The sequence below is a fragment of the Malaclemys terrapin genome, chromosome 6, assembly GCF_027887155.1.
Source record: "Malaclemys terrapin pileata isolate rMalTer1 chromosome 6, rMalTer1.hap1, whole genome shotgun sequence".
Lineage (NCBI taxonomy): Eukaryota > Metazoa > Chordata > Testudines > Emydidae > Malaclemys > Malaclemys terrapin.
Window position 1 is genome coordinate 15989666 of NC_071510.1, and position 27486 is coordinate 16017151.

General features: G+C 41.1%; 1 protein-coding gene across 2 annotated transcripts in view; it reads right to left on the minus strand.

The window, feature by feature from the left end:
- The window catches only part of SVEP1 (sushi, von Willebrand factor type A, EGF and pentraxin domain containing 1), a 163125-nt gene that overhangs the window by 43420 nt on the left and 92219 nt on the right, over positions 1 to 27486 (minus strand). For both annotated transcript variants that reach the window (XM_054031824.1, XM_054031825.1), the window contains exons 26-36: positions 26237 to 26438; positions 25355 to 25530; positions 23718 to 23842; positions 18022 to 18145; positions 17320 to 17490; positions 15673 to 15846; positions 13303 to 13422; positions 11627 to 11803; positions 4801 to 4885; positions 3068 to 3259; positions 514 to 681 (exon numbers count right to left, since the gene is read on the minus strand). In XM_054031824.1, the coding sequence (XP_053887799.1) occupies positions 514 to 681; positions 3068 to 3259; positions 4801 to 4885; positions 11627 to 11803; positions 13303 to 13422; positions 15673 to 15846; positions 17320 to 17490; positions 18022 to 18145; positions 23718 to 23842; positions 25355 to 25530; positions 26237 to 26438 (1714 nt within the window). The remainder of the gene's footprint in view (positions 1 to 513; positions 682 to 3067; positions 3260 to 4800; positions 4886 to 11626; positions 11804 to 13302; positions 13423 to 15672; positions 15847 to 17319; positions 17491 to 18021; positions 18146 to 23717; positions 23843 to 25354; positions 25531 to 26236; positions 26439 to 27486) is intronic.

Below are 27486 nucleotides of genomic sequence, written 5' to 3' on the forward strand. Positions count from 1 at the left end.
GTGAAGTGCTTAGCGATCTACTGATGAAATAGTCACTCTTTATTTTATTATTACTCTAGTGAAAAGAGCCATGGGATCCTTGATTTTACAATATGTCTCCTCTCAAATATGGCACTGCCAGCATCACACACTGTTTCAACAGTGACTAGAGGGAAAGGGGCTCCAATTGAATTACCAGTATTACTGCCTTCAGCAACTGGATTTCCCTGTAGCGCTCCCATTCAAGTCTGTATCCCACCTAACTCTAGCCGGCTTCTGCAACCTGACAAATGGGCTAGTATTGACACATACCAACTTTCCACTTCACAAAAACTGTCAATCACCTTTCATTTCCAGCTAGTTACAACTGAACCAAGAATTAATTAATGAGCATTGATAAAACAGCCATGTTCTTAAGAGCATGTGACCTCAAAGAATTGCATTAGGACCTAGCCTTACAGTGAGTGAGCTGCTGTGTGGCTTGACAATTTTTACTCATTGTGGGTTTTATTCTAATAGTGCTAATGTACATACCCTTCCTTACACGTATAAGTGACTGTGTTGCCAAAAGTAAAGTTATTCCCACTGATCACAGCATCTTTGATGGCAGGAGGGGATCCACAAGAGACAATTTTGCAGACAGGTGGTATGCTGTTCCAGTTAGCTGAAGCTTCACACACAAGTACTGGGGGACCCTGTAGGCTAAGAGAATTAAAGGTTATTATTAATGTGTAACTGCAGTTTGTATGGGGGTGGGGACAGAAGCCGGGAGCTCCTTCAAATACCTTCTAGCTGTAATCCTAGCCCCAGTGAAGTCATGGGGAAATTTGCCATTAACTTAATTGGGGCCAGGATTTTACCCTCTGTTCACAAAATATACGGCTAACCTTGTCAGAACAAAAACGAGGCGTACTTGTGGCACCTTAGAGACTAACAAATTTATTGGGGCATAAGCTTTCACGGGCTAAAACCCAATTCATCAGATGCATGGAATGGAAAATACAGTAGGAAGATATATATACATAGTACATGAAAAGATGGGAGTTGCCTTACCAATTCTAACGAGACAATTCAATTAAGGTGGGCTATCATCAACAGGAGGAAAAATCACTTTTATAGTGGTAATCAGGATGGCCCATTTCAAACAGTTGACAAGAAGGTGTGAGTAACAGTAGGGGGGAATTAGCATGGGAAATTAGTTCAGTTCTTGTAGTGACCCATCCACTCCCAGTCTTTATTCAGGCCTAATTTGATGGTGTACAGTTTGCAAATTAATTCCAGTTCTATGTATGTATATATATCTTCCTACTGTATTTTCCATTCCATGCATCTGATGAAGTGGGTTTTAGCCCACGAAAGCTTATGCCCAAATAAATCTGTTAGTTTCTAAGGTGCCACAAGTACTCCTGGTTGTTTTTGCTGATACAGAGTAACACAGCTACAACTCTGAAATTTGTCAGAACAGCAGGTGATTAGAACTACTAGAGGAGAAAGCTGAGAGTCTGTTCTGGTCTGGATCGCTCTACTGACGCATATAAAACTCCCACTGAAGCAAATGGAAGTTCTGCCCACCTGTGGACTGCAAGATTGGGCCATCAGTGTTTGAATTAGGTTATTTATTTATATACCACCACAATCTGCATCTGCAGAAATCTGAAACTTGATTCACCCAAAAGACTAAGGAACATGTTGATATTTAGATTATTTTTCAAAAAGCCATTCATTCCCTGTAGGATGTTAAAGGTTTTTGCTGGCTGAGGAAAGGCCTAAGATATTAAAAGTTAGCTGATCTTTTGGTTTCCTTAGCTATAGTAACACCAAGGGATATGCAAAAAATGGCACAGTGTTATTCAGGCATAGTATAATTCTCCGGTGAAAGGCCATCTCCAGTGCTGAACCGTTGCACATAAGGTGTGTGGCACTGCCAAAGAGGTGGGCTCTGCTCAGGCTTGGAACATGCCAGTGTGAAAAAGAGCATGTGGGGTGGACGACAGAAGGGACTGGATCCGTGCTTGTACAGATGCCACGACACCCAGCATAGGGGCGTGGTGTGAAGGGTCACTGGCTGGAGTGGTGACTACAAAAGGGGATGGTGGAGTTCATCTCCCAAACATCCAGGCTGGATGACCACAAAAAGCTAAATTATTTAGGCTTCATGCAGGAATTATTAGGAGTGCAGGATTGAGCCTGTACTGTAGCTATAGGGCCCGATTCTACTCTGCCTTGTAGTTTAAGTAGTCATTTACACCAATTGAAAGTGAGCACAAAGTATGTGTAAAAACACTACTAAATCAGAATCCTCCATTCACGTACTCCAGTGTTATCATTTCACATCTGTTTGCGCTCATTTGGACATATGTGAATAATTGCACAAGATGAACGGCAGAGGAGAATTAGGCCCAGAGTATGTATCTATGTCAGTATAAGTGTGTGTTTGCAACAGATATAGATAATGTTAAGGATTTTTTAATTTGCACAGTAGGTAACATGATTAAAGCTATTTCTTTTAATATAATGGGGTTTATTCATTTTTAATTGTCTGCTAAAAATCTGTTTACACCAGACTCAATCCACAAATGTAAAATGAAAACCCAAGCTTAAAATGAATCACTATTTTACGGATTTTATTCATTCATTAGAATGGCTAGAATGGTCACTTTAATTTACAGAAGACCATTTCTAGCTGGCATTTTAAGATCAATGCAAAGTAATAATAAAAATAATTTTGCATAAACATTAAAAGCTAATTAAGTGTACTGCAGCCTTTCAGGTGTAAAGAAGAACTTTTAAATATGGTTCTGATATTGGGTTAATTTCCATATGTTTGAAATGTGCTTTACAGCTTGGTGATAAAGAGAATGAATTAAACATTAATAAGATGACTGATGCTACATGAGCTTCCCACAAGCGTTGGCATTTTGTGTGAAACATAGAAAGTACCTCAAAGATGAAAAAAATCCTTAAATCTATTGTGTTCCTCTGACACTCTCTACATCAGACATGAATTAACCATTCCAGCAAGTCTTTATGTTTCATCAGCATCTTCACAGCACTTGGAGTGCCTGTGACTTGACTCAACAGCTTTTACCTGTATCCACTGTTACATTTATATGATGCAGTAGAAAGGTATGTGATGCCAGTCAGTGTGTATTTTCCATTGTTTATGTCCTGTGGGCTCGGACATGTTACTATTTCACAGGCAGGAGGAGCATGATTCCAAGCACCACTGGCAAGGCATGACGTTTCCTTTTCACCCATCAGATTGTATCCTTTGTTACATCTGCATTAAAAGAAGAAAATCACTATAAAATACAGACATCTTGTTTTTATTGGATTCTCCCCAAGCATCCCTTTCCTCCCTCCCACCCATATATATTACTAAGTGCACAGGATTAGCTAAGGAAACGCTCTCTCATCCCAGTAAAAATCTATGTGATTCCTAGGGATCAAATTTTCAAAAGCACCTAAGTGATTTATGAGCCCAAGTCCCATTTACAAAAGTGACTGAGACACTGAGGCACCTAAGTCCCATACGTTTCCAATGAGACTTAGGCTCTGAAGTGCTCAGCTCATTTTTCAAAATAGGACTTAGACTCCTAAGTCGCCTAGCCTCTTTTGAAACATTGATCCTAGATCTGTTAGGTCTTGTAGGCTCATGCCTGAATAGAATGCAAAGGACAAAAACACAGAGGGACATTGTGGCTTCAGTCTTTAACTAGCCCCTATGTTGTGGATGTGTCCTCAAGTCCCTTTACCATCGTTCTGGCCAGTGGGTGGAAGGATGGAGTTATACTCCATATCCCAGGAGACAGTATGGGTGGACTAGTATTTGAGCTAATGCTGAATATTTTATTCAGAATTTGTAGAAATGCCAAACAAAGAGATTTCACTAAAAAAAGCTGTTTCTTGGAGAAAATAGGAAAAATTTTCCTGGGCCCAATTTGCCAAATTTTCACAAAAATGTTGGTTTTGTACCCAGATTTGCAAAGCAAAAGGGACTATTCCACAGGCCTGGTTAGTATTTATGTGGTCTTTTACAGTGTGCACAGTGAACACCATTAAAAACATAACATTTCCTACTCTGCAGTGACTTCGGTGATATCCTGGCCATTCAAAGACCTCTTAAACTCTTCCTTGACATGATGTCTACAAAATACTTGGCAATCATTAGGCAGCTAGTATGCTGAGACCACAGCCTACCATGCTGGCTAGTATTGTCTCATTGTTTCCTCTTGCTCTCCCATCTGTTTGTCTGTATCCACCTGTTGATTTTCGTCTTATACTTAGACAATAAGCACTTTGAGGTAGGGCCCTATTTTTGTTCTGTGTTTGTACTGCACCTAGAGCAATGAGGTCTAGGTCTGTGACTAGGGCTCACAGGTGCTACCTCAATACATATACAAATAATAATACAGGATGATACTGGGGTACCTGGGTTTCGGGGGTGATGAACGGGGAGAGATTAATAGGCCCACTATACAATACTAGCATTATTTCAAGGGCTTTGTTAATACACAGCCCACTATGTGGAATAAGTAAAACATTATATACTAACTACAGAATGATTGTCCAGATACAGTACTCCGCAATATTCATTTTCTACTCTGTGTATTAAAATAAATGCAACCTACTATTGTATAAGTTGTGAACCCCAGGAAAGGATTAATGGGTAAGTTTTGGGGTGGCTTCTGTTCATTGTTCCATTACTGTCCTCCACCTTTTGTGGAGTCAATTACTCTCTTATTAAATCCAGTTGTTGTTTTTCTCATTTGCTTCCAGATTCTGAGTACAGTACTGCTCCAAACACAACGACTCTCCTACCTGTACAGCACCTTCTTGCCATAAGTAAAATTTGAGCCCTCAATGGCACCATTTTCTGGAATAACTGGACTACCACAGGATACAGCTTTAAAGAGAGAACATCAAAAATAATTGTTTAGACAGCACAGGTCCAAGATGCAGACAAGGAAATTCCATTTTCTGTGGAAATGCCTAGTAGGGCTGAATCCCATTGGCCTTACTCACACAAGTACTTGCAATGAGGACAGAGTAGGGACTTGCCTGAGTCAGGGAAGCAGGATTTGCTCTTCCAGGAGTAATTGATTTTGCTATAGCTTCATTAGTTAATTATTGGAAACATCTTGTTTGCTTTCATGTCATGCTTTTCTCCTAATTCATGAACAAGAAGCTGAGAGGACCTTTGTCATCCTAGGAAAAGATATCATCTAGGCAAGCAGATGCTTCATTGCCTAAAATAGAACCTTGCTACGTGCTACTGTCCAGAGCGTCTGCTTTTGCACACTAGTGCTTTGTGAAAGCAGGGTTACCGGCAATAGCACAGGCAGCAGTTTGGGGACCAAATCAGAAAAGCACTTTGTCTCTATTAAGCAAAATGCTTACACATGTGCTTAACTTCAAATGCATGCTCTGCCAAATAAGGATGGAACTAATCAGCTGCTTAAAGTTAATACATGCTCACATGCTTTGCTGAATTGGGGCCTTCATGTCTATGAAACAGCTGTTCTAGATAAATTATTTTTAAAAGGTAAATCTTTTTTGTTAAGGGGCATGATCCCTTAACAATGACACTGCAAAACCAAACATATTCCTTTACTTATTTTACTAATATCACAGTCTAGTATAACAGGTGAGAGAATTTTAGACTGTCTAATCTACTCGTCACTATTTATGCTCTTTGAGTTTTGTACATTTCTCAGCTTGGACAATGAAAATCAATGAAGTCGGTTTCACCTTTGTTTATAGTTAGTTTCATGCTGAGGTTTACGGTGCTACAGTGTTCGGGGGTTAAAAGCACTGCAGGGGAATTATGATGTTGCACCCCATAATGCTTTATGAGAATATGCTTATGAATGTATATATGACATAACTGGAATATGTTTTATGCTACATATGCCATGTAACATATTTCTGTAAAGGTTATGATCTGCTGAATCTACTCCTCCTATTTGTATGCAAGTATGATTTTTGTGTTCGAAGTTATGAATATTGGTGTGTACTTGCTTGATTTCTAAATCTCCTTAGTAAAGCATTTGGTCAGCTTCTTGAGAAAGGAATGGACAAGTTAAATGCCCAATCAAGAAGCACTTAATGGACAATGGATCTTGGAAGGCTCCAATCCACATAAGAAGTCTACTTGAGGATGTTCAAGGCAGCATGTGAACCATGGCTGCTAACTGTAAGTTCTGAGTCATGCAGGGACATGTGACTTGCCCATGTGACTCCAAAACACCATCTTGGAGCTGGACTTTGCATAGGAGAGAGGAGGTCTACAAGAAAAGGTCTATTTAAACCCCTGGAAGACCCCTCCATTTTGTCTTCAGCTGGCTCAAGAGATAGCCTCTCCATCCCCAAGGATACCTGAAAGAAACTGGCACAAAGGACAGTAACTACAGGGGGTGTGAGTGATTGCTGGACCCAGACTAGAAGGAGACTAGTCTGTAAAAGGAAGCTTACTGGAACACCTCTGAGGGTGAGGTTTTATCTGTATTCAGTTTTCTTACTGTATTAGGCATAGACTTGCATGTTTTATTTTATTTTGTTTGGTAATTTACTTTCTTCTGTCTGTTACTACTTGGAACCACTTAAATCCTACTTTCTGTATTTAATAAAATCACTTTTTACTTATTAATTAACCCAGAGTATGTATTAATACCTGGGGGAGGGGGGGAAACAGCTGTGCATATCTCTTTATCAGTGTTATAGAGGGAGAACAATTTATGAGTTTACCCTGTATAAGCTTTATACAGAGTAAAATTGATTTATTTGGGGTTTGGACCCCATTAGGAGTTGGACATCTGAGTGTTAAAGACAGGAACACTTCTTAAGCTGCTTTCAGTTTAAGCCTACAGCTGTTAGGGGACGTGGTTCAGACCAGGGTCTGGGTTTGCAGCAGGCTAGTGGGTCTGGCTCAAACCAGGCAGGGCACTGAAGTCCCAAGCTGCCAGGCAAGAAAGCAGGGGCAGACGTAGTCTTGGCACATCAGTTGGCAGCCCTCAAGGGGTTTTCTGTGATCCAACCCATCACAGAAAGACAGCCGATTCCACTGGATTTTATTTTAAATTTTGCATCAAATTTAATTTGACAATATCCTTTTACAAAACAACATTTCAGAAAAAGTACCCAGCTCTTAGGGATTTGGAAGCATAGGGGGAATGGTACATAATATGACCATCACTGGCAGTTGGTTCAAGCACTTGGATATCCATTGGGAAACCTGGATATACAACGATGGCTGGATGAAGAAGGAGCTGGATCATATATTGGTCCAAAATCGTAGTACAGCAAGGTCATATTGGATTTACAGAGGTACAGAAGCTTTGGCAACTACTGACCATTATCTCCTGGTTGCTAAAATGACAATTACCCTCCATTTCAACAAAAGAGCGAATTCGTTATGACACAGTGGGCACAAAGCATCTCTGAAAATTCAGCACTTGTATAACAAATTCAATGCATGTGGCGCTCTCCTGGATAATGTAGAATAAACTTGGATAGCCATAAGTACAGTCATCTGAGAAGCGTAGCTGTCATTCCAAAACAGAAATGCTATGAGTGATGCCACTGGCTATCTGATGAGACATTTCAAATTTTGCCAAAGAAATCTGAGGCCAGAGTGTGCCATGACAACACTGCATGTAAATGTTTACCAGTTATTTTTCAGGTGAGAGCAAAAGGGGACTGTGAAGCTTATTTTGAGAACTTGGCATGAGGGAATAAGATCTAATAAATTACAACCTGCATTCAAAGCTATTCAATAACTTTGATCCAAAATTGGACTTTGGGCGGAGTTTAGGCTGACAAATAAATCTGATAGTAAAACATGCTCAACCCAGGAAAAAGTCCTGCAAGGACAGAAAGAATACTCAGAAGAAACATGGAAAATTATAGACAAAAGAAGAAAACAAAAGGCTCTAGTACTACAACATGTGACTGAAGAAATAAAACACACCTACAGGAACCTTGACAAAGCAGTAAAGAAACAAAGCAAAAAGATAAGCGAAATTGGATAGAAAGTAAGGCTAGTGAAGCTGAAGAAGCAGGGGAAAGAAACAACGTAAGAACAGTCTACACGATCCTAAAACAGTTAACAGGATATGGATCAAAATTGAGAAGTGTCCCAGTGAAAGGGAAACAAAGAGAAATTTTGAAAACACAGGAGGAACAAGAAAATAGATGGGTGGAACACTTCAAAGAAGTGCTAAACCAACCAGAACCAATTACAAGACTGGAATTTAACAATAATAAACCATTAGACCTAGATATAGATGTATTGAGGTAAAAATTGAAGAAGTAAAAAAAGCATTGCAGAAGCTGAAAAACAACCAGGCACCTGGTTTGGATGGCATTCATCCTGAGATGCTTAAATATGGAGGCGAAGACGTGGAATCAGTCATCTATTTGCTGTGCAATAAAATATGGACGGAGGAGAAAGTGCGGGAAGAATGGAGCCTCGGTATCATAATCAAGTTACCAAAGAAAGGTGATCTAAACAATTGCTCAAATTGGAGGGGAGTAACACTTCTATCTGTCACAGGAAAAGTATTAGCAGCAGTCCTCCTTAACAGGATGAAAGGAAAGATGGATACCATCCTACGTGAACAACAATCTGGATTTAGACATGGGAGATTGTGCACAGATGCTATTTTCACCCAGAGACGGATTATTGAGAACACAAGGCAGGCTTGCCATCAATTTTGTGGACTTTCAAAAGGCATTTGATAGCATAAATAGAGAAACAATGTGGAAAATTGTGGCACAATATGGAATTTCAACAAAATTAATCAATGTTATGAAGGCATTCTATGCCAACTCAAAATGCTGCATTAAAATGGAAAATGGATTGAGTAAGCCATTCAGCATCAAGACAGGTGTAAGGCAGGGGTGCGTCCTGTCTCCTTTTTTGTTTATGCTAGTCATCCACTATGGATTAAAACAATGTGATGGTGATACATATGACTTACAATGGAACAATTCCAGCCTACTTGATCTAGACTTTGCTGACGACGTCACTCTTATCAATGAAGATGCCAACTAACTACAAAAATGCACAAATCAAGTAAAAAGTAATGGAGAAGATAGGTTTGAGATACAATGCAAAGAAATGTAAAGTCATGTTAATAGGGACTACAGGGACAGAAATCAAAATTGAAGAGAAGGTGGACAATTTTACGTATCTTGGAAATACCATCAGCTAAGATGGTACCAATTCCGAGGAAATAATAAGAAGAATCAGGAAGGCAAACGCTGCATTTGGAAGACTCAAAAACATCTGGTGACTCAAAAACATCTCCCTCAAGACAAAACTGAACATGTATAAAGCAATTGTTATCGCCATCACAACATATAGCAGTGAGACATGGTAACTTACCAAGAAAAATATGCAAAAGCTGGATACATTTCATCACAAATGTCTGAGAAGAATATTGAGAATAACATATAGAGATAGGAAGACGAATGAAGAAGTCAGAAAAATTACTGGACAAAGCACCCTCTCACAAATAATCTACAAAAGAAGACATCAGTGGCTGGGACATGTGCTGAGAATGGAAAAAGAACAATTACCAAATACTGACCTTGAATGGAAGCCAGAAAACACAAGAGGAAAGAGAGGAAGACGGCGAATAATATGGAAACAAACAGTTCTGAATTACACCAAGCACCTCAACATGAAATGGGAAGATGTGGAGAGAAGGGCAGTTGACAGGCAAGGATGGCAAATGTGGGTAGCCCAACGTGCAGCAAAGCACAGGATGGACTAAGGTAAGGCACTTAACCATCCTGAAGCGACTTCATGCCCAGATCTGGATGTGTTAGTAGTAACATGTGGGTGTGTTAGTAGTAGATGCAAACCCTGACCCTGAAACCTGGGTAGATGTATCTACTATGGAAGAGGTCCACTCTACCATAAAGAAACTGGGAAGTGGGCATGCTGCTGGACCTGATGGCATAACACCCAAACTCCTCAGGTGCACCACAGAGCCCATAAGTGTAGCATTATACCAATCTTTTGTCTGGGCTTTGACTACTGGGAAGATGCCAGCAGAGTGGATGGAAAGGATCATCCCCCCACTGGGGCAAGGCCTGTGCACTGAGTGCTGTCACTACACGCCAATAACTCTGCTTTCTGTTCCCAAAAAAGTTTTTACACTTGTCCTACTTGCCCAGTCCCAGCCTCTTCTTGTGAAATGCCGTTGCCCCGAGCAATTGGGTTTCACTGCTGGACAATCTACAATGAACGCTATACTTGCTCTTCATCTTTTATCTGAGATCCATCGCAAATTCAATTGTCCTTTGACAGCAGCATATGTAGACCTAAAAGCAGCCTTCGATTCTGTTGATAGAGCTGCCCGGTGGAAGGCCCTAGTGGCATTCCTGACATCCCCCTGAAGTTAATTTAAGACCTACATAATGACTATGGCACATGGATGTGATGGGAGACCCATAGGTTCGACAGGTTTTACACTAGATCTGGGATGAAGCAGGGCTGTGTCCTCACCCCAGGCCTATTCTGCCGCGCAGCAGGTTGGCTCTTTGAACATGTCTCCGCAAATACCAATGTAATTGCCGATTCAACTTCTTTTACCAACTTGGACTATGCAGATGATGTCACCCTCTTCGACCAGGATGCAGATGACCTTAAAGATGCACAAGAGAGCTTCCAGCTCAGTGCAGCTGCCCGTGGACTAAAGATTTCTTGGGTAAAAACAAAAATTCAGAGTATCGGCGCAAAAGTTGTGATACAAGACATCTGTGCTGCCAGACAAACACTGTAAGTAGTGGATGATTTCATCTATTGAGGCAGTAAAATTGTCATGGATTGATGGACATGCTAAGAAGAATCAGTTTAGTAGCCTCAGCCATGAAGGACCTGCATAGTGTCTGGAGCCAAAAGAAGGCGAAATTATATATAAAGTACGGATTTATCAAACCTCCATACTTCTGATCCTCTTATATGGATCTGAAACATGGATATTGCTTAAACAAGACATCCGGAGGATGGAGGTATTTCATATGCATTGCCAGTGGCAACTACTGATAATAATAATAATAATAATAATAATAGGGATGTATCACTGAGAACTGCCCTTGAGAGGACTGAAGTCATCATCAGTCACTGTCGGCTGGCACTTTTTGGACATATAGCCCACCGTGGAGATACAATCTCTGCACATCAAGCCCTAGATCAGACTTGAGGTCAGCTGGGGACATTGGCCAGCCACAGACTAGTAGCAGCCACACAGTCTTCTGCAATGATCCTGGCTTCACTGGATTAGTAATAACCCCAGGGAGCTTTCAGACGCCTGGAATAAAACCATACAATGTGGCCATGAATATTCAACGCTATGGACGTTTGCGGTATAAGTGTATTGTTGTCGTTGTTAAGCAGAAAGTGACACATTGCTTCTGGGGACACCACCTGCCTTCAGTTCACCAAAAGTTTGATGAACTGGAGGTGAATAATAAGGACTGTGCCCTATAGATAAGCCTGATGTGAAGTGGTTTTTCTGGGGATCCATCCATCTCTACACAGAAAGCCATTCCGATTCCTTCTTTTCCTTCACTGTGCTGTAACACCAACTGTTGAATTTCCTTTTAGTAAACACACAGGAGCCCCCCAAGACAATACCTTCACAATATGGTATCAGGTGGCTCCATCCTCCAGACTGCAAACATGTGACTCTAGTTGCTCCTATCAACTGGAAACCCTCTTCGCAGGAGAAAGTAACTTCACTACCAACAGTGTAATTGTCACCATAAGAATGACCATGTTCTGGATTTCCCGGATTCTTGCATTTTACTGGTTCTGTGAAAGCAGGCATACCATGAAGAGTGCGTACTAATAACAGGCAGTGCAGCATCACTAATCACGAGTGCTTACAAACAAGTTGAGTGACATTTGTCTGGGCATTTTTGGAAAATCAGACATAAAAGAATGGGGAAAAATATCTACCGTATATACTGGATCATAAGCCGGTTCATTTATAAGCCGACCTCCCCAAGATGGCTAAGTAAAAATGGAAAATTTTTATGACCCATTCATAAGCCGACCCTATAATTCAGGCGTCAGCAAACTCTGGCTCCTGGGCCATCAGGATAAGCCGCTGGCGGGCCGAGATGGTTTGTTTACCTTGCGTCTGAAGGCACAGAGGTAAACCTAAGTAAACAAAGTGTCCCAGCGTGCCAGCTGCTTACCCTGATGGGCCGGGACAGCAATTGGTGGGGAAATTTTTTTGGGGGGAGAAGCTGGAGGTCAGGGGAGTGACTCCACCCCTAGCCCAGGACCCCCACACTCTCCCCATCCCATCCCTTCCCACCTTATCTGGGGGGGGCCAAGGGAAGGATGTCTTTGGCCTGGTTGGAGCTGCTCCAGCGGGCCAGACCGGGTGGCGTGGCCGCAGCATGTTCCAGTGGGCTGGGCCGGGCAGCACGGCCGCAGCGTGCTCCGGTGGCGCGGCCACAGCCTGCTCTGGGGGGTGAGGCCGAGCGGCACGGCTGCAGCCTGCCAGTCCCGGAGCTGCAGCTACTTCGGCGGCTGGGGGAAGAGCAGCGTGGCCAGAAGTGGAGAGACTCTGGCCCGGCCTCTTCCCTTCTGTCTCTGCTGGCTGTGCTGCCTCTGTTGGGGGGAGAGGCTGTGTCCCACCTCTCCCTCTCTATACCTGTTCATAAGTCGACCCCCTTCTCATGGTGCTTCCCTTTTTTACTAAGAAAATTCGGCTTATGAACAAGTATATGCGGTATATGCATTTTTAAGAATCTCCTCCGCTTTTCTCTGTTCCTGATGTAATCTGGGTCCACTATAAGCTTGTGCAACTGAATTGATTTCAGTGCAGTTGAGCCTTCTTGCATTGGGACTTCTTGCATTAACCAGTTCCAAACTCATTTTTTCCCTCCACGGGAGACAGTGTGGTCCAGGCATATAGGGCACTGGACTGCGAGTCATGTCATTTCCAAATCTACCACTGCGCTGGCATTTGACCGTAGCAAGTTACTTAGGTCAAAATTTTCAAACTTCAGTGCCTAACGTTAGGCACCCCGATCCATATTTAGGCATCTACATTTTATGTATTTCTTTGTGCATTTGAAAGTGCAGGTCTACTTTGAAGCATGATGCTATAAAAATGGCAATGTGGGGATCCAAGTTTATGGTCTCGTGATTTCTAAAGTAAATGTGCTCAGGTTACAAGAAAGAATTTTTTTTTTTTTTTACCCGCTATCCCTTTATCACAAAGAGGCACTTAATCTATAAAGCGAGAGTAGGCCTCCTTTCCCATCCCCAGGTCGTTGAAAATTTGATCTCATTACCTGCACATTTTTTGCCATCGCCTGTATGAGGAGGGATGCAAGTACATACGTAGGACCCATTTGTATTAAGGCAAGAAGCATGCTCATCGCAATCTGATCCAACAGCACATTCATCGACATCTGCAAAAATAAATGTCCCGAGGGTAGTATTTGTAATGAACATTGTTTTCAATTTACATCACTCGAAATGTCTGGCAGAATCATTTAAAAAACCCACCATTAACTGAATCACTTCTCTGATGCATTTTAACGGTGGAAATAAACATAGAATAATAAAATGGAATATTTATACAAACAGTTAATTTAGCATAAAATAAAAGATTGCCAACATGAGGGGAAACTGGACACAGTCTGTTACTCCACACTCAGGGAATACTCCCACTGAGTCCAGGAAATGTCCTATTATGCCAATTATTTTGTTTCCAGGAAGGCAAATGAACAGGTGTTTTAGTTCATACTTAGAGAGGGTGTACCCTAATGGTTTGGGCAAAAGGATAGGAGTGAGGACTGTCTCACTCTAAAATCTACTCTAATCCCTCTTTATGTCTCAGCTTTCTCATCCGTAAAATGGGATACATGAGTGCTTAGGTCACAAGGTAAGCACTTTGACCATAAAACAGAGACATTCCTTTCTGTGCTGAATAAACTCTTACTGCATTAGAAGCCTGCTAAGATTTTTGGAGCTGTCTGATATCGGAAAGGTTAAAATGAGGTAGAAATCTATAATTACTATTATTAATTATGTGAATTATGGGGGGGGGGGAAGGATAGCTCAGTGGTTTGAGCATTGGCCTGCTAAACCCAGGGTTGTGAGCTCAATCCTGGAGGGGGCCATTTAGGGAACGGGGGTAAAAATCTGTCTGGGGATTGGTCCTGCTTTGAGCAGGGGGTTGGACTAGATGACCTCCTGAGATCCCTTCCAACCCTGATATTCTATGAATGATGATAGTGCCTAAGAACCTCTATCAAAGATCTAAGCCCCATTATGCTAGGTGCTGTACCAACAATCCAAAAAAAGAGACAGTCTCTGCCCCAGTTTGTTTCATTTCATATTCTAATCACTGGCTTTCTACTGTGGAGAAACATGCTTGGTATGTATACAAGTTACATATTGTAGGGAACGGTTCAAAACTATCTCACTGAAAAATCCCCAGCATCAGCGATTATTCCTTATATAAACCAGACCCTTTTGGGGCAGGAAAATTCTTCATTAAGAACTACTCAACAGAACAGTTGTTGCATGGGCTCCATAAATGCAAACACATTGCTATGGTTATTGTCAGCAAAGCATTTATCCAAGTCTCTGCAAACAATGCAGAGTGACGGGACAACAAACAAACAAAAGTAGGGCTGTCTACTCTTTAGAAGTGTGTACTTATTCTCAACCATTTAACCAAACAATCCAATACAAACAATAATTCTAAACGGAAAAGGTTTTTCACATTGGTGCATGGCGACGAAAAATCCTAAGAGATAAAACATATGGGGAGTCTAATTCCCAACTGCCTTGCACGCACTGTAACCAACTTATACCTGTATCAAGAGAGCTCAAAGTGGATATAAAATGCTATCAAATCAGAATGGTAGGGACTGATCCTCCAACACGCTGCACCTTTTACACTACAGCAGTGGGCACGTAAATTTACACTACAGCAATGGGCATGTAAATCATTACTATTTTGATCTTGTCACATTTTACATCCACTTTAAACTGGTGTAAATGACTGCATAAGGTGCAGGGCAATGAGGAATCAGGCACGCTGGTTTCCCCACCCAATGCACTCTCACTTTTCACCCGTGTAAATGACTACACAATGTGCCAGTCAGTGGAGATTCAGACCCCTGGCATGTAGTGCAAGGTCTTGGCTTCTAACATCCTATGACTTGGGTTCCGAGCCCTTCAGAAACCATGCAAGGTTTGGCAGGGCCCAGATATGGTGAACTTAGGACCTGATATAAAATGGACCTGTTTTCACAGGCTTTTTCTGTGAGGGAGAAAATAGTGAGAGGGTAGAACAACTGATGGGGTGAGATCAGTTTGGAGATGGTAAAGGAGTCTGTTGGAGGCTGTGCTATGCAATGGAGGTCATGCATAAAGGGAGCTTAAGTTGGACTGGAAGAGTTTTGGCTTTGCTTTTAACATGGACTTCATGTTCTTTGATGACTTAATGAGCCTAGTCTGTGAGATGAGCACTACAAACATTAAAATAAAATAAACACAATTCAAATGTAAACCACATGGGGCCCTATCTTGCAAGTCTTACCAATATCCAACTCCCAATGGAGTCAATGGGAGTTTTGGGAGAGGAAGAGGAGCAGGGTTTAGCCTGTAACATCAATAATACAGACACGATAAGTGACATATCTCACCAAGGCAAGACGGCGAGATGCCATTCCAGCTTCCATTGTCAGTGCAGAACATCCTTGAATCCCCCAACAAATAATAGCCATTATTGCACCGGTAGGTAACTGTGCTACCCGCAAAGAAGTCCTCAGCAGAATAAAATCCATTTTCTAAAGGTGGAGGCACTCCACAGCTGATTCCTACACACCACAGGCAAGGAGAGTAAAAACTTGTTAGCCGATCAGACACATTCCATGAACTACCTCTTGGCGCCAGTGCGGTTAGCACAAGATTCAACTCATGAAGAAATCTCAGAGCCAAATACATGCCTGGTGTAGCTCCACTGAAGTCAAAGAAGCTATATCGGGGATGACTTTGGCCCTTAAAATTTAGCTTTTACAGCTAGGATTTTCTAGTGAAGAAGAAATGCACAGTGAAGACTGTAGTGAAAGAGCCTCTGAGGATTAATACACTTTCTCTGCATATGAAAACGTGTGTATGTGAATAGAATGTTCAGAAAGGTGAAGGTCTGACAGCCCTAGAGCCTGAAGTCCTCTGTTTGTCCACAGAAGAGGGTCAGCACCACCAGCAAAACGGCAAGTTTCTCCACACATCCCTAGTCAATGTCTCAACTCAGGTGCACAAGGGACATGTCTCAAAGTGAGAGGGAATCTCAGACTCTATGCCTGAGGGTGCCAAGCAGGCTGCTAATCAGTTTCAGGTATGGGGATGTTTTTTCAATTCAATTCCCTACTCTGCCACAGACTGTGTGACCTTGGACAAGTCACTTAGGACCAGAGTGCAATGGGAGCTAAGTGCCTATAAATACCTTTAAAAATCTGGCCCATAAGTCTCTCTGTGGCTCAGTTCCCCGTCTGGAAAATGGGTATAGCAGCACTTCCCTACCTCACAGGGATATTGTGAGGATAAAACCACCACAGATTGCAAGATGCTTGATATCATGATAACGGAGGCCATGTAACTACCACAGTCAGATAGAACTCTGTCAATTTCATGAATTATAATACCAAAGGATGAATGTCAGGGGAAGAGGACACAAGCCTTTGACAGCAGTAAGGAAGGAAAGACTCCCAGTGGATCAAGCTAATAGTAATAACCCAGCCCTCATAGAGCCTGATTCAAAGCTCACTGAAGTCAGTGGAAAGATCCTTATGGACTCCTATAGGCTTTGGATCAGGCCTATATTGCGCTTTTCATCCATAGATCTCTAAGTATTTTACAAAGAAAGGAAGTATAATTATCCCCATTTTACAGATGGAGAAATCGAGGTCACACAGTAAGTCAGTGACAGGGCTGGGAATCAAACCCACACTGCTGAGTACCAGTCCAATGCCCTATCTACTGCACCACACCACCTCCCCAAATACTATGAAATCAGATGTAGCATGAGCAGAATTTTGCCACATGGCTGCCTCAGTCTCACCATTGCTGAAAAAAAAAAAGAAAGTCAGATACAGTTGATTTTTTTAAGCTTTTTTCCGAATTTGCTTATGATTTGGCAAACTGTGAGACGTTGAATAAACCATCAGGTCTGTGTTAGATTCTCAGAAGTCTTTGTTTTAATTGCATCCAAACAGAAGCCAAGATTTCCTAAGCGTGGCTTGTGACTGATATAGCAGCCTGCAGATGCTATGCTAACACAATCTACTCACTTTCACAGCGGGGAAGAGGTCGAGTCCATTGTCCCAAATTTAGACAGTGCTGGACAGAGTTCCCCACTATTTGGAAGCCTGGATCACAGGAAAGGCTCACTTTTGACCCTGGCTTTAAATCGGTCGATGAGGCCCGCAGATGAGGTATGGATCCTTCTAAGGATTGGCAATCTGAGGACAAAACACACACACAACAGAGTTAGCCTCGAATCAAAACTAATGTATTTGTTATTTAAGTATCTGTGATACTGTAATATCTAGGAATGATATTAATGGAAAGTGTTATACTATAAAATGTATACATTCTTTCCAGATTCAAAGAGCTTCACTACATCAACATATATGAACCAAAAGATATTTCCAAGCAAAAGGAGGAAACAAAAAGGTACCATAATATATTCAAACTATTGTGAGCATGAATAAGTGGAAAAATCCTCCATTTGATCCAATATCATCAATCATCACTCTTTCAACATCTCAATACAGGAAGCCATAATTCTCTGTTTGAGATTCCAATGAACTTTTGTTATAAAACACTGGAATTTTAGGAATGAAGACTGAATGTTCCAACCCTTAAATTATCAAAATAATTTATTCAAGGCTAGTAGGACAGGGGTCACAATATAGCACATTTAACCTTATAAAAAGTATTACTGTGTTATTATTCGGAACAAAAACACTTGTAGGAGATAAAGTTCTAACCAGCACAAAACATGCTCCTGTAATCTATCTTCACTCTTCCAACAACCCCCGGCAGGAAATCCGGCCAGGCCAATACATTTCCTTTTTGCAGTTCTTCTGGACAGGAAGTAGCCAGGGATTTTACCTAAGGTTCAAAACACATGGTTAGACAGTTTGCTAACTACCAGACAGCTTTGTAAGAAAAGAACACCTCTCACATCTGCAGTACTGAACCTAGCATCTGATTCAAAGCCCATTGAGTCAGTCAGAGTCTTTCCGTGACTTTAATTGGCTTTTTGAGCAAGCTCATAGGTATTCGGCTCTTCTTATTTGTCTGGATCACCTATTGTCACCAGTGCGATGGTGGAACACTGTAGCAATTTACTATGGGGTGGATCTGACAGAAGAGTATTGTCCTACAGGTGATGTAGGAAACATGCTAATTTAAACACCTCTATGTATGTCTATGTAGCAGAACAGTGTATTTACCCCACAGGTTAAAAACAGATGAGGGAAAAGAATCTGAGCAGATTCTCAAGTATTTGTAAAGGGAAACTTTTACCATTAGAAACAATGGAATATGAATTTTGAAGAGTGATGGTCCTGAAATAGTTTTATTTCTTGATACCTAATTTTAAGGACAGAAAACACAACATGAAGCTTCAAAAAAAGACAATTACTTGTTTCCAGGATACAAGTTTTCTGAATTCCTTAAATAAACCAGGCTGTGACTTTGCAAAACATGATAATCTAGATTTTGCAGACACCACAGTTAATGGGAATTAACTAGAAATAGGATTGGGCCCCATTAGTGAGCACTGGATGTGAAATTGGGATGCATGAGGACAGGATAAAGGAACTGCTATGTTGTTAGATTAATGGATGGCTAGATAGCCCAAGTTGGATGAAAATTTTTTGATGGAATAGTTTTCCATACAAAAATGCAGTTTAGTCAAAATTGCAATCTTTTGTCGGAACATGTAAAATTTTCAATGGAAAAATGTCAAATCATTTTGACTTTCTCATTTAATTTTGACAAGATTAAAAATATTTTGGTTTTTCTCCTTTTGAAACATTTTGTTTAGACTTTCAGATTCTATTAACATACTGATCTTATTACATTTATGATTACATTTTATATTATATTATGTTCACTATATTTAATATTTTACAATACATTATGTTCTGACAGTATCAACACGTAACATTTTGAGCATTCTGCATCAAAATTATGGGAAACTGCAGTATTTCTTTCTGATGTGGAATGAAAACTAATTTTGAAATGTCAGACTTTCCCATGGAAATGTCAGATTTTCCAGTTCCAAGCATTTGTACCTGAGGGCAGAAAAGTCATGTACCATAACTCAGTCACACCATGAGACAATAACGAAATCATAACCAGAATGTATATCCAATAGATTAAACCTCGTTAGTGAGAATCAGTCATTGTTTTTCTGAGGAGGATGTAGCCATGACAGTATTTTGAGACATATACTATAGTTACGACCATCAGGAAATATGGAACAGAGATATATAGAAAGAATGCACAGATGGTGCACTTTAGCATTCCCACCATCACTCAGCAATGGGAACATGTGGTTCACGGTGTTAAGTTAAACAGCATAAAAAGGTTAGTAGTGGATTGCTTTTGATGGGAAGATTTGTTATGGAACAGCAATGGAATGCAAAAGACCTTTACTACTCACCATGTTAGAATTGCCACATCTGCAGTGGTGCATTGCAAATCTGAGCAAACTGCCTTTTGGCAGAAGGCGGCAAGGTGGCTCCATTTGATAGTGTGATATCAGATTTTGACTGAATGGATATTTTGAAGACCTAAACACCACAACTGGGTGATACAAGGGGGAAATCACAATGCTTTCCTGCGCACAATGAAATGGAGGTCATCTGATTTGTGTCGAAAACTCTTTTTGCAAGTTTTGTTCTCTTCACTGATGGATTTCTGTTAATAACACACTAATACTATATATTTATTTTCTCCTCGCAGTTCAGTGGCCAAGTAGAAATATACAGCCCTGTGTCCAGGACCTGAGCCATGCATCCTTGTACAGTGTGGGAGAAGGATATATGTTGGTTTAATGGTGGTTTTCCTCAAGAGACATGGACACTCAAAAAAGTTAACATTTGCTGTTGTGACCTGTACATGCCTGGTAAATGTTGGACAGAGGATTGATTTATTTTCTGTGTCCTTTCCTTTCCATAAACTTGTAAATACAGGGCGTTAGTCACCAAGCAGAAGTGATCTGGGGCAAAAGCCCCGGTTGCACAGTATGCAGTCCCTGAGCTTAAGTGTTCAGTAGAAAAAAAATGTAGATAGGTTTGTGACCATGGGATGTCATGTTAGACATTCAGCAGTGACCCCAAACATGGTCCTAGTGCGCTGAGTGCATCATCTTGCAAGAGAGGCTAAAGTTCTGTTGGACACACAGAAAGATTTTTAACTCTCTTTAAAAGTGAGGGTATTTATGGGCTTTTTAAAAAAAATACATAAAACCTGGGATGATTAGACAGTTGAGTGAAGAAAGTGGAAAGTAAGGTCTTGGAATCAGCCTTCACCGATTTCACTGTGGTTTGCAGGAAAAGAAATTAAAATAGTTCCTGGAATAGAGTCTAAAAGCCCTTATATAAGCTGTAACGCCATAACCTCACTGCAAAGGCCCTATTCAGTATATTATAGCTCTCCCTAGCTGGCATAAGACAGAAGCATTGCTCTCAGCCAAGAAGCTGTTTAAAGTGATAAATGCCCTACACAAGACAAATGTGCAGTAAAAGAAGATTAAGGGCTTCCATCCCTCTATTATGAAGGGCAGAAGTACCCCTCTGAAGGAAAATGGTTGTTTAATTAAGAAAACATGTTGATAACTGAACTAGTGCATTCCATGGCTGTGCTGAAGAGCAACTCTAGTAATTCCCTGGTGCAAAAAGGAATGTTTTCTATGGCCACATGCAAAGTTGGATTAAAAATTGTGAAGAATAAGGAAGAGCAGCCCAAGGAGGAAAGCGTTAGTGTGGTTTAACCCCCTCTCTCATTGCAGACACCGATGGACTGGAAGGGGATCGGCCTGGTTAGGAGAATAGACATGCAAATCTGTGCGGAAGCTGTGGAATATTTCATGCTGGATGGGTGAAAAAAAAAAGTCAGTGGCCTGCACAAAATGGGTGGTTGGTCTCTTTCCTGTTTCTGATGGATAAGTGTCCACGTCACAAACACATGTCACAGTTAGCATCTTGTTGGCACCCTCAGTGAGGAGGGGAGGTATTTAAACCACTCTTACTTCCCTTCCCGCTGCTTGGCCTGATCTACACTGAAGTATAAAAGATTGTACAACTGGATGGAGCTGGTGCACGGACCAGGCACCAGCAGCCTGACCTATTTTTACTGAAGCATCTTCAAAAAACTCTTTCCTGCAGTACGGGATGCTGAAAAATGGTAATTACCAGGCTAGGGCACCAAACTGTTCTGGAACCATTTGGAATTTTGGGGGACATCGCCCTAGTGCAGATGCAAGGTAAGAGGATATTGGATGGGGAAGGGGAAGGGACCTTCCCACTGACTGACATACAGAGAACTTCATTTTCCACTGCTGTCAGGTCAGCATCTTTTATGAGTGTTAACCTCACTCACAAACCAAAACAAAAAAACTCCAACCCAGACTACAGCAAAAATGGGTTACAGCTTACTGAGCCACCTTCATCATCGGCCAGTCAACGGGTTTGGTGTAAGAACCCTCTTTAGTCCCTGTCTTCCTTCTCCGGGAGCGTTTGTGTAGAGGTGTGGGGGGGAGGTCAGGGGGAACCCAGGCCTGCCCTCTTCTCTGGGTTCCAGCCCAGGGACCCTAATTGGCAACGGCAACAGGTAGTTTTCCAATACTACTGGAGCTATGGCCCTTCCTGGGCTACTTCCCCAAACGGCCCCTCCTAGCACCCTCCTTGGTAGCTGACCATGCTTCTTCTCCCAGGTCTTTTACTGCCCACTGTCTTTCTCCCAGTCTTCCCACAACACAACTTCTTACCCCCAGCTCCTACCAGCCAGCCTCTCTGAAGGGGTTTCCTTTGAAACTAGTCCCAGCTGGTTCTAAATGGGCTTCAGGTGATCTGATTAGCCTGTTTCCCTTGATTGCTTCTAATCCATTCTTAATTGGTTCCAGGTGTCTTATGGAGTCTGCCTGACTTAATTGCTTCTAGCACCTTCCTGACTGCTCTGGGGTAGCCCCTGCCCTGGTCACTCAGGAAACAGAAAACTATTCATCCAGTGTCCAGTGTGTTTTCCTTCGACCAGACTCCTGCACCCAACCGGTCTGGGTCTGTCACACAACCTATTCTGTACATCGTTATTCCGTTCCGTTTCATAGAGGCTTGTAGGAAGAAAAGGCTTACCAAATAATCTCAGTGGGCTAAGGCTCTAGTGTATAAAATAACTTTGAAATAAACACGGACAATGAAGATGATTTACTATTTCAAGCTCTAATAACAAAAGAGGTAAAAAGTTTATGGGAAATGTACTTGGCAAGTTTTCCTGTTGTGGTCTACACATCTGTTTTTTAGCATTAAGACCATGGATTATGGGACATACCATAATTGAAGGGTAGGATTTTCAAAAGCACTTTTCATTGGCCTAACTCTGCTCCTGTTGAAGTCAGTGCGGGAGGGTTCTGCATTCCTGTCAACGGGACTGGAGTTAGGCCAGGGCTGAGAGGCTTTTGAAAATCCCACTTGAATGGCACAGCAGTGAAGACTTCGAGCACAGGAAATGAGCACTTCTTCAAACTCACATCCACATTATCGTGATGCACCAAAATCCCTGTGATTCAAGATGAGAATACAACCCTCGGCAACACACAAAGTGCAGAAAAGGCATAAGGTAAAGCAGACATGAACACACTGTCAGAACAGGGGCGGTCAGACACTGCATTGAAAGATTTATTTTCTTATCTCTTCTACCTTTAAATTTTATTATTATTTTTTAAAAAGCAAAATGGAGAAAATTAAAAAAAGTAAAATCAGATGAAGAGCAGGTACTTGTTTTCTTCTGAGAGGAAAAACAGCCAGAGATCTGTTCCTGTGAGTCCCAGCTCATGCTGAACATTGATCCTTAGACTTTACTTTCCAACAGCAGGATCTACATTTCTGAACCTCAGGGCTTAAAGTCAGGCACCTAAATCCATATTTTTGGTACCTAAATAAAAGTGGCCTGATTGTCAGAGGTACTGAGCATTCACAGCTTCCATTCTATCTACGTACCTTGGGGTTTTCCATAGTGCCTAGCACTGTAGTTCTTTGACTTGGATCATCTGCCACTGAAGTTAATGGCAGTTTTGTCAATGACTTCAGCAGAAGCAGGATCAAGCCCTTAGTGCTTCCTATGTAAATGAGACCTGCAGAGCAAGTTCTCTAGTAGATCTTATGGAGTTTCCTCCCTTCTCTGGTAGAGGGCTCTACTATGGTTACAATATATTTTGTGTATGTTTTCTCCTTCCCTTTCGCTCTCCCCCATTGAGTTGGTTATTGAGGAATGACTCTGCCAAAATCTTCAATTTTAAGCTTACTCCATATACGTTGACATACAGCTATGCCCGATGAGATTCCCATTAACTTCAGTGGGAGTTGGATCATGCCCATTAGGCAAAAACGCATTAAAAACTAGTTTAAGTTTTCATTCATTTGCTCAGATTCCAAACTATTAAGTAAATATTCACCTCCTGTGGTGATAGGACATGGTCCCAGATGTTGAGCTGGCTAAGAGAGCCCACAAAAGATTCTGCTGGATTGAATCCTTCTCCTCTCTGGTCTTGCTCTTGTCCAAGTATTAGTGCGCCACCACCTAAACGCAAAGTAAAATGAAAATGTTACGGCTCTGTACAGTGGTTGATGATGGTAAATACTTTATAGCAAAAACTGTCAAATACCCAAAGAACCCACAAAAATTGGTGACCTAGTAGCAGTGATCTTTAAAGTTTAAATTAACCTCTACTGGAAACTGGGGATTCTTTTAAGCAGTTGTTTAAGAAAGGCCTTTTCTTCTTAGAGATTACCTTTAAACAAGGTTTTACTGTGAATCATATTACAACACAATTCATAATGTAATTATGAATTATTAATTGGCATAGGATATTTCGCAGTAACAGTTGGTTAACTGTTGCTTTAAATGATCCCTTCTGAATGTTTCAAAACTATTCAAAGACTTAAAATGCCATGTAGAAAAAAGGAATATTTGATTCCAAACAACTGAACCACATGTAAGACTTGATGGTAAACGCTGTAACGCCCCACACAAGTAAATTCTGTTTTATCTCATCTAATATTAGTACTAATATTGGAGACCAGTTTGTGGGTGGTGTCACGCAGGCATGCGAGTGAGGCAGAGGTGCCACATGCCTTTCTGCCTTGTGCCCAGGTTTCGGAGAGAGCCACAGTGTGGTTGGGAATGAACGGAGGGAGCACAGAACCCTGCAGTAGCTTCACCATTAAAAATAGAAACCATGTTTTTGAGAAGACTGTTCTAAAATGGTATATTCATTCTGCAGGCTGTGAAGTTAAAAGATTTTAAATGACCAGTACTTGTCTCTGGAAAGCATGGACCTTCCACTGCTCTTCGGTTTTCCCATGCAATAACGTATTGCATGTTCTTTTAACGCTACAATGCGACAGTTACTCTGAATGGAAAACACTCCAAATACTGTATGTCATGCAACTGGTTAAGTGTCTTTCATTTTCAAGCAGGTAGTTAAGGGCTTGATCATCCTCCAGTTGCAGTCATGGGGGGTTCTGTCACTGATTTCAGCGGGGAAAGGATTAAGTTCTAACAATAAACAAATCCTAATTTCTTCCTCATATCAAAGGAAACAATGAAAGAAGTGGACATAAAACAGGTCTGTCATTCATATTCTAGCAAATGTAAAAAACATGTCATATACTGTGAGGAAGAAATATTACTGAAACTAAACTCCAAAAATAGGCCTGAAAATTATGAGGAAAAAACCTCTAAGTACACGCTTCCAAACCAAAATCACTCCTGAGTTTAACATAGACATCCAGTTATGAGATCAATTCTCACTAAAACATTCTCTAGTCAATTTAGTCAATGCATTTCTTCTATGGGCAGGATTCGGCCATCCTTACGCAGCCTGTATGAGACCTTACTCCATGAATATTCCCATTGGTTGCAATGAGAGACTACTCATGGACTAAGGTACTATCCAGCCTGAAGAAGGATGAAAGAATTCAGTTCTACATAAATGCTGAACACAGAAATAAACAAAACCTTCCAAGCCTTGCAAGCCCTACAATAACAAGAGAAAAGAAACAGAGCCAAACAAACGTTAACAAGATATACCAGGGATTTTTGATCCTACAGATAGACCTCTGCCTCCATCAGACAACTTCCCATCAATATACACATTCCAGGCTCCATTCATGCACGTCCAGGTGACTGCAATGTGATGCCAGTTGCCGTCATTCACAGAGGGACAATCTGTGATCCTCTCTTTCCCATTCACATAAAGAACCCAGCTGCATAAAAAGCAGATACCAAGGCACATTCAATGACATGCAGAGGTTTAATAGATATAACATTCTCTTTCAAGAAAATAAAGTTTTCTTCCTGCTGGCTACTCCCTACACAGGAAAAGTAATTTACTGAAGGAGGTTAAGTTTCCCCAGCTCACACAGGAAATCCCTGCTGCCATATTTGTTCCCAAAGAGAAGACATGGGTCATCATGATCATACTCACAGACAGTGAAGTAAGGGGCAATTTCCACATGTTTAGCTCTGTAAATATTACCACAAAAAGGAGTTTCAGTCATGTTTTTCAGTGGATTCCTAAACTTGAGTTGTTCTTGATATCTCGCAGACCATGGCCAGAGGGTCACAGCAATCAATATGCCTGCTGATAAGCTCCTTTTTTATGTAAATATTACATTAAATACATCTTTTTTATTCTGTGTAAAAAAAGACAGGAAGAAATATTCTGCCTTCTGAGCATCGTTACTTTGTTGCAGACACCAATGCCCCAAAAAGTGGTTTTGGAATTAATCACAGGGAAAAATCAGTAAGAAAGGGCAACTCCAGCTACACAGTTTTGATTCAGATTCAGCTATGAACTTCCCCAAAGACATGTATCATTGGAATTTGGTGTTTTAGTTCAGACTCCTCTCTATCAATTAACACGCAGTTATAATCTAGGAAGAAAGATAATAATACTATTGATTGATTTACCCATTGTAATCTGTTAGCAGAAATGCATTGTCACTTCCATTCTCCACTGCATAAGAAATTGGAGTCCCATAATTAGTAGTGTCAGTTGATCTCATCCAGAATGCACAGGTGATATCACCAAGTGATGGGAGAATATTGTCAAGCACGACATAGCTATAGATACCAGACACTTCAAAATCCAGGTTAAAACCGGAGGACTGTTCTGCAACAAACAAGAACAATTTTCAGATCTACATTCGTGCAAATGTATCAACAAATTAAATGAAGCTTAATCAAATGCAATAGAACTAACCACAACCAGGCTAAAAGTATTTGCTTTCAACTGGACCGAACTAGAAATATTTTATTTCTAGCCTACAAGGTGTTCACATGCAGCCTTCAATACCTAGAGAAGATGCTGGGTTTAAGAAGCACCAAAAAAAAAATCTTGTAATTTTCTGGTAGATAATGAACATGAACCTTTCACAACATTGGATGAGCCTTTTGGTCCTCTCTCATACAACTAATATGTCCATCTGGCCATCCTAAATCCAAAAGTGCCTGATAGGACCTGTGGATAAAATGGGACCAAATAGATGCATGGTTCTTTATGGAATTAAAAAGTATATTGTGCAGTTATGGAATAGAATTTGTGTCTTTCATGTTCAAGGTATTGCAAGGTGCTTTACAAAGAAATAAAATGCATGTTCTGTGCAAATGCAGCACCCATTCAGTAGTAGTTCTCATAAAACCCTGGACACTAGAAACTGTTCTACTGAGAGAGGGGATGATGCACAGATGACCAGCATGTCTCCTGCCCCTTCCTAAAAATTGCCAGTGGATCTTTAACTTCCATCTGAAGATCCACCACATAGGAGTAGAAGGTATCATAGGTTAATGTCTTGTCTAAAACAGAAATGTTATTGAGCCAGATTTGTCTCTGCTGTAACCTTGCTGAAGTCAAAGGAATCTCACCGGGTTGGAATTTGACCAGTTAACTTTAAGACTGTATAGTGGAAACCTTATGCCCTTTGTTACCACGATATCTGTGACTTTCTGATGCAAAGCATCATGAGTCGTATGTGAAGTACAAAGAGCTTAATAACTAGGACACGTGAAAGAAGCTGAAATTGAACTTCACAGGCCTATAGTGCACGGCAGAAAGGGTACTGTGCTTTTAAGCAAAGAAAAACATTATCAAAATAGTGTTTGCTAGCATGCAGGACGTTACTTTGTATTTACAGGCTACATTTGAAATTTATTATTAGTAT